This window comes from Mesoplodon mirus (genome assembly GCF_964341445.2).
Source record: "Mesoplodon mirus genome assembly, chromosome: 17".
In the NCBI taxonomy this organism is placed as follows: domain Eukaryota; kingdom Metazoa; phylum Chordata; class Mammalia; order Artiodactyla; family Ziphiidae; genus Mesoplodon; species Mesoplodon mirus.
Genome location: NC_138993.1, coordinates 5,949,818 through 5,963,633, shown reverse-complemented (window position 1 = coordinate 5,963,633; position 13,816 = coordinate 5,949,818). Strand labels below are relative to the sequence as shown.

General features: G+C 46.7%; 1 protein-coding gene across 3 annotated transcripts in view; it reads left to right on the top strand.

Annotated features, from left to right (window-relative positions):
- Positions 1-237: 237 nt before the first annotated feature.
- Positions 238-13,816, top strand: part of FLT1 (fms related receptor tyrosine kinase 1) — a 175,982-nt gene continuing 162,403 nt past the window's right edge. For 2 of the 3 annotated variants that reach the window (XM_082602603.1, XM_082602604.1), the window contains exon 1: positions 239-694. In XM_082602603.1, coding sequence (XP_082458729.1) covers positions 631-694 — 64 coding nt within the window. In that variant the 5' untranslated portion in view covers positions 239-630. Of the gene's footprint in view, positions 695-13,816 lie in introns of all 3 variants that reach the window. The other variant, XM_082602602.1, reaches the window with a different exon arrangement.

Sequence of the window (13,816 nt, the reverse complement as noted above, 5' to 3'; positions counted from 1 at the left end):
CCAGGGCTGAGTAAGCCGGGCGGAGGGAGGCTGCAGGGATTTCCTGAGAGCTAAAGGAGGAGGAGGGGACCGGGACAGGAGCCGGGAGCAAGGACCGTGAACCTGCCCGGCGGCGCTCCGGGGCCGCGCCGCCCGCGCCTCCCCACGCGCGCTCCCTCCCCGCCCCCGCGCCCGGCGGCCCCCGCCCCCTCCCGAGCCGTAGGGAATCAGGTCCCGGAGGAAGAGGGTAGGTGGGGAGGCGGATGAGGGGTGGGGGACCCCTTGACGTCACTGGAAGGAGGTGCCGGGGTAGGAAGTGGGCTGGGGAAAGGTTATAAATCGCCCCCGCCCTCGCCTCCTCTTAATCGAGGTCCGCTGGAGGCTCGGAGCGCGCGGGATCAGCACTCCTCGCGGCTCCTCCCCGGCGGCGGCGGCGGCGGCGACTCGGAGCGGGCTCCGGGGCTGGAACGCAACGGCCGGAGGAAGCCGGGCTGCGAGGATTACCGGGGGAAGTGGTTGTCTCTCGGCTGGAGCCGCGGAGAGGGGCGCTCGGGGCGGAGGGCCGGAGCGAGAGGACACAGGCTCGGGCGGCTGCGGCGGGCGCCCGCGAGGAGCGCGGGCACCGGACGAGCAGGCCGCGTCGCGCTCACCATGGTCAGCTGCTGGGACACCGGGGCCCTGCTCTGCGCGCTGCTCGGCGGTCTGCTTCTCACAGGTGAGGCGCGGCCGGGGCCGGAGGCCGGCGCGGGGCTGGCGGGGGCAGGGGCGCAGCCCGGGGGGCCGGGTGCGCGCGGGGAGCGAGCTCGGAGGGAACCGGGGACACTAGTTGCAGTGGGCACGCTTGGGGCCGTGACGCCCTTTCTCCGCCGCCGGGCGGTTGGGCTGGGCTCCTCGGAGAGCAGCTGGCTGGGGTCCGCGAGCATCGCCGCGCTCGGGTCCGCGCTGGGGCTGCCCCTTGCGGCTGGAGTCGCTGATCCTCGCCGCCTGGCCACCTCCCCCAAGCCGGGGCCCCCCACCCAGGTTCTGGGCTCGGGAAGTGCCGCGCACCCGGACCTGCCTGACACCCAGTGCCTGCTCTCAGGTGGCCTGGCCGGGTCCGCGAGGCCCCCGGATCAGCGGCTCCTAGGACGCCCGCGTGGCTGCCCGCGGGCTGGGCTGAGGCCCGGCCTCGGCGATGTCGGGCACGGGCCGCGACGTCGCGCCTCCCGAGGGAAGGAGGTGAGCCCCTTTGGAGGGGATCGCGTGCCGGGCGGGAGCACACACATCCCTGAAGATGGCAAGAGCTGGTATCCTTCGACCCACTCTGGGCCCCCGAGCTCGCGTGTCCGGGGAACGTTCCGCCAGCGTTCTCTCCTCCCTCCCCCCTCCCGCTCGCCGGCCGCTGGGCCTGAGCGCTGGGCGCGCATCCATCCGAGTGGAGCCTCTGCCCCGGGTCCAGCCCAGGTCGCCGACCTGAGTGACCTTGACCGACGAGGGCAGTCGAGGACCCAAATCCTGTTAAGTTTCAGAATTGCAAGCCTAGCCTTTAAGTTCCGAGAGAAGAAAGGGCAAATGATTTGGACCAAAAGGTGTGGTTTGAGGAATCGGTGAGGTGCGCGCCTTTGCTGGGCGTTAGGGACACTGGCGGCAGAACCTTCAGGGACCAGTAGGTTGTACCTGGTTAGTGTGGCCGTGGCCTCCACCGAGACGCCAAAACCCGAGGGCATTTAGGGACTCGGACTTGCTTTTTCTGCTCAGCGGGGCTCAGTGGCCAAGCCCCCTGGTTTAGTCCCCCTGGGCGCAGAGGGCCAGATTTTGGAGCTCCTGTCTCTTAAGCGTCGTGGAGGAAAGGTAAAATATGAAATAAAATACAGTAACGTATGTTATTGCAAAGATCCCTGGGTAGGAAAGTCCGTAGGGTTGAGCATATTTTTTTTAAATGCCTGTTAAACTCAAAAGGCAGTAACAAATGTTCCTTCTCAGTGGGAAGACTAATTAAAACACCTGTTTCTTAATAACAAGTAATAGTTCCACTTGGATGAAGCTGTTAAACCGAGAGGCAAGGCGAATTCGTACTAAATTGGAGAGAACTCGCTCTAAGTTGGAAATGTTGCTAAAATAACTATACGAAGTGAAGTACTGCTTTTCTGTTTCAAAACTACATTTGGGGGTTTGAAAAGTCATGTGTTTTGAAATACAATTGCTTGGAGCATTTAAGTAACTTGCTGAAGTCCATCGTCTATTATGTGAAAGTAAATCTAGGTAAATTACTGTGAATCCAGAACATGGAGGGGAAAGTATACGCTTTATTGGATTTTCTGCTTCACACGTAGACATCTTTATTTTGTTTCAAAAACTAGCAAAGTATAGTTCTGTTCGTGGTTCAAAGCAACTTAGATCCGTGGAAGCTTTTCAGAAACGCGAGTGAGATCCTCTTATGATTCCTCCTAGATTTTATTTAAATGAGGCAGAAATCTTGGAACTCTTTTGTGATTTTTAAAAAAATGTTTTACGTGTGTTATAGGGAGAAAGCAAGACAAACATTGGCAAGGTGAGAACCTCTTCACCTGCCGGTTTAGGGAATGTTCTATCAGCTGTTTGGGGTCTGTAATCGCCAATCTAAACCACAGGCTTCTGCCGCGGGTTAACAGCTGCGTCACAGTAAAACAATCAAGTACCTGCTTTCTAAGCTGCGTCAGCGCTTTCAGACTGAACGAGGGGCTGCATGTCTGGGGAGTGGTGTCTAGATAGGGGCCAAGTTTCTGCCCTGTGGATTTATGAGGAGTTCAGCTTGCACCCATCACGGGCCAGCTCTGCTCACTGTTGGGTGCTATATAATTTTATGAGTTATTAATATTACGTGTGCGTTCACTGAGGTATAAAATAATCAGAGGTTCAGTAATACAAAAAGATAATGCCTTTCCCCATAAAGAGTATATTTACCTTCTTCTAAATACCCTGGGAAATAAAAACACTCCAATATTCACGTGCTTCCAAGTCCTCTATATTGCAATCTCTTCCCCTAAAAAGGATACTAGTCTTCCTTTCTCCAGCTCAGTCTCGTTTTCTTATTTTAAGGCAGCACACCCTCGATGAAAGCCGCACACCCTTTTTGTCTGCCCCCCTTTTTCTAGAGTTTTTGAGCAGCTGACATGTACAGTTTGCTATTGCTAATCGGAAGTGCTTCACTTGCAAATTTTGTGAGTGGAGTTAATTAATGATATAAAGTTAAATCAAAAGTGTACATGACAATGATCCCCATTTCCAAAATGAATGTACTAAATCTCTCAAAATCAAGCTAATTTCGCATAACAGTTTGTCTTTTCTCCAAGGTTTATAAAGCCACACTTTGGGTTGTGTTTTTCCGGAATTGTACGTTTGAAATGTTAATTCCGTAGCACGTTTGGTGGTCCACGTAGTTTTCCAAATGATGGATCACACTGCAGATAAATTGTAGGTGGTCACCTACTCTAGTTCCTCAATATTTTGACCGTATTTATTTATTTATTAAGTTTTTTCTGTCCCTGTTGAAAATTCTATAATAGGCTATCCAGTTTCTTTTCTAGGGAGCACTAAGTGGGTTTTGTGTATTCACATGTAAAATTCAGACGTTAGAATAGATGGTTATTTCTAGGGGCCTTTCCCAACTCTAAAATTCAATGAATGATTCCAAGAAACAGACTGAACACAGTGTCTGTTTTTCTCCCTCCCTTAACTGCATTTGCCTATAGAGTGGATGACCAGCCCTGTGATGCCAGAGCCGGGGCTGAAAGGCTGAGCTGGCTTTCCCCTGCTGTCAGTAATCACGGTGGACTTTCTTTTTCACTAGTACAACACACCTAATTCCAACCGATTCGCTTGCTCTTTATCGGGTTGCAAGAACTAAGCTGTTAGAGGATGCCCAAGCCAGGACGAATCATGATCTTGGGCTTTTTTTTTTTTTTTTTTTTTAACTAACAGAATGTGTAACTCTATGAAATAGACTCTATTTCATAACTCTAGTTCCATGGTCTCTTCTAAGGAGACCGGTCATTTAAAACCTGTTTGTATTTCTTGTTTTTTTTAGTTAATGCTTACTAGTTGCAAATAATACTTATTTGCTCCCCAAGTAACTTAAGTCTAAAAGAGTTTTCGATTTCAACAAGAATACTAAACCTCTTATTTAAACTGGAACTTATTTTATATGACTTTTTAGAACAGACCAAATAATCACTTTGTTTTTACCAAAACTATTTAGATATTTTAAATCTCCTTTGAATGTATATAATATAGAAGTTGAAAATGATATATCGCCTCCCAAAATGGTTTTATATCCACCAAAAAAAAAGGTAGTATCCTTGAGGAAGGTTACCCAGTAGATCACCAAGTTATGACTGATGTTTACTCTGGCTTGAGAATTCTGCAAAGCAAGAACAAATAACAGAGTAAATAGCTTCTGTAGTGCTTTAAATTGAGATGTGCATGCGAGTTGAGTGTGAGAGAGTGGAGAGTGAGGGAAGTTCTCTTGGCACCCGGGTGTTAAACGCAGAGCTTTCTGGTGTTAGGGTCTTGGTTCAATTGTACGGTCAGGAGTTTGTTGGATAGCAAGTGAATATCATAATTTTTCAGAGCATTTGTCATTGTGGCTAGAGGAGGAAGGACATTTGAAATAACACCAGGCTTAATTTTTAAGTAAAAATATGTCATTAGGAATGGTTAAAAGCATCAGAAGCATTGGTTGCATTTGGTTGAAAACGATCTACAAGAACAGTCCATTCTGTTCCATTGGGCTCAGTACACTGGGGAGGCTTGTAAGGAATGACAAGAGCTCCTGCCAGATGCTTTCCAGGATCATTGTTGATTCCTCACACTCTTGGGTGCCTTGGAAATTGCATGCTGCTGATGACAGTACTGGATTTTATACCAGATTGAGGAAGGGGAAGGAAACGGGAGAAATGGGGGGTGATGGAGGGAGGGCTTGAAAGGAGAGCCTCTGGTTTAGTATCTGGGACTGCAGGGGAGTTTCATTAAGGAAATGGTTCCATTGAGTCTGCTGAAGATAGTGGACTAGATTTCCTGCATTGCTGCTGGGGCGGATGTCGGGGGATGTCAAGAATTCCTGGGGATTTCCCATCAGTCTTGGTAAAGCTGGATGCCTAAGAGCCATGTCTGATTATTGCTCCTTTCCTTGATTTTGTGCTCCTTGAGAGAATTGATCTCATTGCACAGACACATACACTGTGAGCGCTAGATGGAACCTCAGGGATCTAATCTACTCATTTCAGAGACGAGCAGTTTAGTGATTTTTTTTTTTTTCAAGCTCAGCAGCTGGCTGGTGGCAGACCCAGGAACAGAACCTGATGTTCATCCTGCAGAGAACATTTCTTCTTCGTTTTTGTATTTCCTCTACCCCAAACAGAGTAGAGATGTTAAAATATTGGTTGAATAACATTATTGCAGAGCTAAAATTTCATCTTAAATGCTGGCATTTAATCTTATTTCTCATTTTATTGAATATATTTAAGAGTCTTCTTTCCCACCATCAGTACACGAATAAGTTTTTCTTACACACATAAAACTAGGACCATATGAACATATTGTAGTGGTAGATATGTGTTTATATGCTCTTCTGAGAAAAAATCTATTTAAACTGCCTTTTTAAACATAATACGTTGTTCGTATTTTAATGCATCATCATTAATTTTTTACAACAGTCTTTTCAATAACTGCATAGCATTTCATGGTATGGCTATGCCATAATTTATTAAACCCAACTGGCATCTTTTTTTTAATATGAAAAAACTTTAAAGCCCATAGGGGGTTTAATTAGGAATATCAAAATGATGGCTGCTTAGTAATATACTGAGAGATTTGGGGAGAGAACTAATTTTTCTTGTGAACAGTTGGAATCCTCCTTTTTGAATGGCTGCAGCTTAAATAGTTGTGGCTTACGGTACTAGCTTCATCTATTCCCACTTCCCTCCACATACCCTGTGTCCCAGCCACACAAACTCTACCGCCGTCAAAGCAATAGCTCACCATTCTTTAGATGGGCCTTGCACTTTTCATGCTGTTTGTCTGCCTGCAAGACCCTTTTTCTCCCTCTGAATCTTTTCTTCCCGTGTCTTCAAAATTCAGCTTAGAAATCACCAGCTCCACGAGCTCCTCCTTAGAGCCCCAGACAGAATGACTGGTTTCTTCCACTCCTGTATGTCGCCTCCTCTTATAGCCCCTATATGTGTCCCTGTGGGTCCCTCCTCCCGTTCTTCTCACCTTGCATTGTTAGTATTCTGTCTATGTGGCTGCCCTCCCTCTTTGGGGAGGAGAGCCCGTGTCTTAACTGCTCTTACATCCCTGGCACCTACTGTCATGCCTGGCATGGAAGCTCTCAGTAAAGGTTGGAAGGAATGAATGATGTAGCCACACTGTCCTTTCAAAGAAGAAGTCTTTCTGGGCCAGATATGACTTTATTCCAGGTTATTAGTTACTCTCGCCTGTCCATCGGGCCTCAGTTAGAGTGGATTCCTTAAAGAGGCTGTTTCTCAACAGAGAATATTTGTCCTCTGCCACGAGTGGCTAAGATCTAGGAAATCAGCTATGATTTCCAGCTCTGAGATACCCATGTCTTGTGATCCCCTCCTGTTTGGTCATGATGATTCCCTGGGGCTTCTGGGCCAGCAAAGCTGGGCTTGGGTCCGTGCAACATTTCTGTCCGAACCGTCTATCGGTATGGGGCCAGGCCCGTCACCTTTACTCCGCAGGGCTTTATACCATTTTTAGTGCTCTTAGATTTTATGCTTTGACTTATCCTCTCATAGACTCAAACCTGAGTCACTGGGTGCTGGGCTGTGTGGCAAATCTGAATGAGGGGGAGATACTCAGAGTCAAGACTCTGCTTTAATAGGAGCCTTGTTACAGGACCAGGCTAGTTGCTTGATTTCCTCCTTCCTTAGAATAGGTTCTCCTTAACTATTCATGCAAATAGATTCTTCTGGCAGGACCAGCCTACTAGGTGTGAAACATGTTCTGAAAAATCGGAACCCCCGATCCAGCCTCGAGCTGGTACCTCCCTTCCCCTACTCCCATCCCCAGCCCCAAACTTTGCACATGCTTCTCAAAGTGTGGTCCATGGCTCAGCATCCCCTGGCAACTTAACCAATCAGGGCCTGTATATTAATAAGGTCCCCAGATGTGTTTTTGCACATTAAAAAATTGAGAAGCGCTGATTGCAGTAAAGGATTCTTAGCTCTGGTGTCAGGGTCTAGATCATCTTCACCAACATCCTAGTAATGACCTTGACCTGTGTGACCAAGGGACTAGACCTGGGCCAGCCAGGAGCTTCTTTCCGGCTCCCATACTGTTCTTGTGCCCTGTCTTCTGCTGGGACACCTGTGACCTGCTCAAGACTTTTTTTTTTTTTAAACAAAATCTTAGACTTCGCTTGGACCTGTAGTTAAAGCATACAGAGGTTGAGGTCTTGAAGAATACCGCGGTTCACCAAACCATGGGTCTTAGAAAATAGGGACCTGGTGAAAAATAGTACAATAAAAATGGCATTAAACAGATAGGTTTTAACCATAAATAAAAGTTTTACAAAGCATTTGCTTCCAAAACAAAGTCACTTGGTATAAAAACCAGGGAGGTGAGCATCCTTCTCTGTAATCTGTTGTCAGGGAGGCACCAGTGTTTCATCACGCTGTCCTGCCGCTGATGACACATTTTCTGTGCTTCTTGCTGGCTTGAAATTTAATGCACTTGCCTTCTTCCTCGTCTTATTATCGCAAATCTTGGCAAATGCTTTTGTCTTTTCACAGGTTACCACAGTGCTTATGGGTACTTTTTCTCAGCCTGGTCTTCTATCCTTCTGTTGAGCAGGTGGAATGTGACTGCATTTCCTTTCAAACCACAGACCCTCCCACGTGGTCAACACAAGCAAAGCTATAACAATGATTAGGTTCTTTTGTGAAAAGAGGCCTGAAGTGAACCTTGGATAAATGAAAAGCCTTGTCTTCTGTTATATGCAAATATGAAACCACTTGTGCTCAAGGCCACCTTTGGCGGCCTTGATTAGTAATTAGTCTGCCAACTGAGTTCTGTGAAACCCTTTGCTTCTCTCCAAGGTCCCCAGCTTTGGTTCTACATTAGAACCATCTGGGGGGCTTTATTTCTAGAATCCTCTTGCCCTGGCTGCACTTCTGGTCATGAGTTTTTGAGTGGGACCGAGGCGTCATTCATTTAAAGCCGCCAGGTGATTCCAATGGGCGGCGAGGTTACGGAACCTTTTTATCATATATCCAAATCACCTGGAGAGCTTGCGCTGCAGCACTGGGCCCGCCCCAGAGTTTCTGATTCAGTAGGCCTGGGATGGGTCCCGGAATTTGCATTTCTAACAAGACCCCAGGTGGTGCTGAGGCACGGATGCAGAGACCACTGCTTTCAGAGCCCCTGACCCCGGGCTCCACTGAGAGGCCTGGCTACCTGGGAGGCATCCGTCCTGGGGCCAATCTGGAAAAGGCACGAAATTAAATCATTACTAGACATCTAACAAGGTGGAGGAAACTGTATCTGTGAGGAAGAAAGGAACTCTTCCTCTCTTAGAATGAGAGGAATTCTGGGATAAAGTGCTTGGTATAGGCGGGCCTGTTTTGCAGAGCAGGGTGTGTGAGTTAGGAGCCAGAACTGGATTGCTGGTCTAGACAGGAAAGGTCGTTGTGGTCCTCCTTCCCTGCCTCACGCTGTGGAGCGCTCAGCCTTTCCTCTCTAGAAGTGTGGGCACATGACTACAGAGTCCTTTGGGAAGGTGCCATGCTACTGACCTGTCGCGGGCACCCACGCGCCTCTGGTCCAGCCTTGCTACCCTTCAATAAGCCCTCCGCGAAGCTCTCGGAAGCTTTATCTTTCCCTCCCTGACCAAGCCTCTGTAGCTGGATTCCTCTGCTGGGGTCAGTGTCCCCCCTTGGATGGCTGACTTCCACCTGTCGGAGCAGCATGGCTCTGCTGACTTCTGGGGATACGCCAGGGGTCTGTCGCCCTTGGTGAGCAAGTCGCTGCCACGTTGGAGACAGGGCTGGCCTCTCACTGGGCAGAATCGTGGTGCTGGGACCCTTCTCGTGAAACGCCGGGTGCCCCTTCCCTGAGAGCATCTCGGGGTACCTATAGGGCGTTGAAGGTCTCATATTGTATGAGCTCTATTTGGACGCTTTCATGTTCAGATACAGAAAGAGCATATCCTTCACGCACGGCTGAATCAGTGCTTCTCAAACCTGAGTCATGATAGCATTTGTATCTGTCATCTCCTGCCACATGATAGGCTGCCTCAAAACGCAGTGGCCTACAAGGAGAACTCATTATGTCTCATGAGTCTGTGGGTTAGAAATCTGGGCGCGGCTCAGCTGGGTGGTTTGCTTTGGGCCTCACCTGGGTCGCGCATGCAGCTGTAGTCCCCTGGCTTTGCCCCTGGGACCGCGGCACTGGCTGTTGGGGGAGCCCACCCACCGCAGGCGGCCTTTTGCCCCCCAGCCGTCTAGCCCCCACCTCCTTACTGGGGGCAGGGGCCGTCTGAGAGGACAACAGTGGGTGTCTCAAGGCCTTTTGAACTCTTGCAGCATCACCTATGCCAAATTGGGACGGTCAGAGCAGTCCTAACTCAGAGTGGGGCGTGGGGAAAGAGATTCTCTCCAGGCGGGCTCGTTTCTTGAGGTACACACTGCTGTTTAGTACTAAACCTTTCTTTTCTTTTCTTTTTCTTTCTTTCTGGCCGTGCCACACGGCACGTGAGATCTTAGCCCCCTGACCAGGGATCGAACCTGTGCCCCTTGCATTGGAAGCACGGGGTCTTAACCACTGGACCTCCAGGGAAGTCCCTAACCTTTCTTTTCAGTTTAGATTTTGAAAAGATTCTGGAGTTTGGCCAAGAAAATAATAGTGAATAATGCCTTGGCCCTTCTTAACCTGTGAGCTAAAGACAGCTGGTCCAGTGGAAGAGCTTCCTATTCGTAACTCTGTTGATTAGCGGACAGAGGCCACAGTGAAGGTGGCTGCCAGGCTCTCAAGAACACCATGGCACCGGCATGAAGCGGGGGACAGCTGACCCTCAGATTGCGAGTGTACGCAGTGGGCAGCTTCTCGGGGCTTAGATCAGAGGATCTCTGAGCATCTTCTGGGGGATGTGGTGAGGCTGTAAGTGTTTTGGGGGACGGGGTGGAGAGAAAGGAGGCAACTAACGCTTACGGATCGTCAGGACTTAGATTTATACATATTATGTTGCTCAGTCCCAAGAGGTAGGTACAGTACTCTTATATTTGAGAAAACTGAGGCTTGGGTAAATTAAATACTTTCCCTAAGATCACAGAGTACCTAAGTATTTAGATAAATTAAACACTTTCCCTAAACCGGAATTATTTCCATCTGGTTCTGTCAGACTCCAAACCTCCCTCCTCTTACCACGCCTTAGAACCTAAGGGAAAGGAGAGAAGGGAGGGAGCATGGGTGAGAGTGTGCTGGTCTTTCCCTTCTTTCTAAACCGTTCTATCCTTGGAGCTTTGCCGCTTCCAAAGAATGTGAGACTCCACTGCAACTCTGGCCTCAAATGGCCTTGGGAGATTCCACTGCTGTGTGTGGCAGACACCATTAAAGGCTCCATTAAGACAGAATTTTCATCATGTGCGTTTTCTTATCATGGGTATTCAAGGCCCTTCCAAAAAACTCAAGTCAGAGAAGGAGCTCCAAAACCATTAAGAGCGTGACTTTATATAGGCTTCCAGGCTCTCCCACATGGGGCTTCGGATGAATTGAGCCTGCACGGGAGGGCGGATGAGGCCACAAGGGCACTTTGATTCTGGAAGAGGTCTCATCAGGTAGGTCCCCCGACAGGCTGGGCTGCCCTCTGCCAGGTTGTTTCTGGGAATCAAATGTCTACTTCTCTGTGCGCCTTTTAGATCCCAGAAGCCACAGTGGCCTGGAGCTTTTTCTTAATGAAGCTGGAGTAAAGGGGTGGACCCTGGTGCTTCATGAACTGGGGTGGGAGAGGACTCTGTCCTCCGGGGAAGGGGGAGGGATGTGCATACCCGGCGCTGTGAACCTCTTCCGAACCAGCCAGCGTGCACGCTTTTAACTTTCTTTTATGAATGGAAACCCCGAGGGTCACATTCTTACCAAGTGACCAGGCCAGGGTGGAAACCTAGGTCTTTCTGATTTTGAAATCAGTACGCTTTCCACCAACATTTATCCAAAAGATCTTGAATGATAAAATCTAGGAATTCAGGAAAACCAAGGAGTTTGGTTTTCAGGGTTTAGAATAGAAAGTTATTATGCCCCTGAGAAAAAGACAGCTGTCCAAGGGCATTGTCCTAGAGGGAGCGCCCATTGGTCTGGGATGGTCAGGAACACAGTCTCTGCTTTCCCTGTTTGACGGATAGTCCTTGTACAGTTAACAAAAATGGAAGCATTTCCTGAAGGCCTATTTGCTCTTTGCTAGATCATTCCCTTCAGGCATTCAAACGTACAAGAAGTCAAGAAAGAGAAAAAAGCATTTTATTTCTTCCTTGATCCTTACCTGGAGAGGGATAGTTTTTTTTAAATGGAAGTATAGTTGATCTACAATGTTGTGTTAATTTCTGCTGTACAGCAAAGTGACTCAGTTATACATATGTATACATTCTTTTTTATATTCTTTTCCATTATGGTTTATCACAGGATATTGAATGTTGTTTTCTGTGCTATACAGTAGGACCTTGTTGTTTATCCATTCTATACATACTAGTTTGCGTCTGCTAATCTCAAATTCCCAATCCCTCCTTCCCCCGACCCCCCATCCCCCTTGGCAACCACAAGTCTGTTCTCTCTGTCTGTGAGTCTGTTTCTGTTTCGTAGATAAGTTCTTTTGTGTCATATTTTAGATTCCACATATAAGTGATACCATATGATATTTGTCTTTCTCTTTCTGACTTACTTCACTTAGTATGATAATCTCTAAGTCCATCCATGTTGCTACAAATGGCATTATCTCATTCCTTTTTTATGGCTGAGTAATATTCCATTGTATCTATGTACCACATCTTCTTTATCTATTCATCTGCTGATGGACATTTAGGTTGCTTCCATGTCTTGGTTATTGTAAATAGTGCTGCTATGAACATAGGGGTACGTGTATCTTTTTGAATTATAGTTTTGTCTGGATATATGCCCAGGAGTGGGATTGCTGGATCATATGGTAGCTCTATTTTTACTTTTTTGAGGAACCTCCATACTGCTTTCCGTAGTGGCTGTACCAACTTACATTCCCAGCAACAGTGTAGGAGGGTTCCCTTTTCTCCACATTGAGAGGGATACTTTTTGATACCAGAATATGGTCATGTTTATCTGAATCTGAGAAAAATGCTGTTTTGCCACCTATAGAGGAGTTTTATCTTTTGTTCCAAGGAAACAGTAGAAAGTGTGGTCAAAGGGATACATGGCTTGGATGAAAGTTATAAGGAGTGGTTATATATATATACACAGTTTGATTTTTATGATGGTTTTCTTTTTCTAAGTTGGCATTAGAGAAACCAAAAATATATGTAAACAGATGGAAAGGCAGTGATATATTAGAGGGGATTGCAAACAAACAGTTTTAAAAGGCAATGTAAACTTGTGTTATAGCATTTTGTCTATGATGAATGGTATTGTTTTCTTTTTGGAAAACTCTGTTTAACTCTTTTCTACTTAATGTCTCCTGCTGGGTCAGATTTTTTTTTTTTTTTTTTTGGATCAGATTTTTGTTCTCTGTTGTTATTTGGAAATTTTTATAGCTTTGAAATCTCCATAGGGAATTCTGCTAGAACTAGAGAAGAAGGAAAAAAAAAAAAAAAAACATGGGAATTGAGTCATTGTATTGACCTAGAATGGACTTTGTGTACCTACAACTTCTTGGGGGTTAGGGAATATTTGACACACATCATTGGTGTACACATTAGAAGTGTTCTACCACTCACTCCCCTACCCCATTCCCTGTCCTCATAGCTGGTAAATGAAAAATACCTTAAGTTCAGTATTTGCCACACAAAGTCACTTAAAAATGCAGGAAACTCTCATGAATGCTAACTTTCAAGAATTTCTAGTTTGCTTTAGCCCTTTTGGACTGGTCATTAAACTTAGTGATTCTATATCTGGGTAGGTGTCTTTTTAGGAGTAATAAAATTCTAAAGTGTGGAAATAGAGTTGTTGTTGTTGATTTTCAGTGTGCTTCATGGTGCAAGCAGATGGGCATGGGGTTGCTTTGCTGGAATAATTCACTCACCATTTTGGAAGAGTGTTAAGTAGAAACTTGGGAGGGGAAATGTCTTTTGAGAAATATGTTTTCTGACAGTGTTTTGGAATGCTGTATCTTCTGTGATTTCACGAGGGAAAGCATGGGCTGTATTGAATTTAATTCTCGTGATGTCAGTTTCATAACCAGTCATCATTCCAGGTTTATGTTCAACCTCTAGCATGAGTTAGTTCAGGCATGCTTGGAAGACCCTTTTATTTGAGAGCATTTTTAACATATTCACTTAAAAAGTGCTCAAGCAATTATCAATTAACCTATTATATTTTATTTCCAGATGGAAACATGGTTGTATCTATTGTGCTCTGTATTGACCATTGAGTGTCTTATTTTGTGATGTTAACTGTGAATTTTACTGAAATGACTCATCTATGTTAGTGAAGAATTCGTGACTCCCTGTACTCAGAAACGTGTTCTTTAAAAACAAAGTGTACCTAGCTTTGAGGTGATCTCTGTTTGTTGACTTAGATAATCTTGAACACGTGGTGGTATTCACCTAATCTGCTTCTTGGTGACTCATGTCCTAAGGGGCCTCTCAGGACTGAAAGCCCTTCAAGAGGAAGGGCTGGTTTCTGC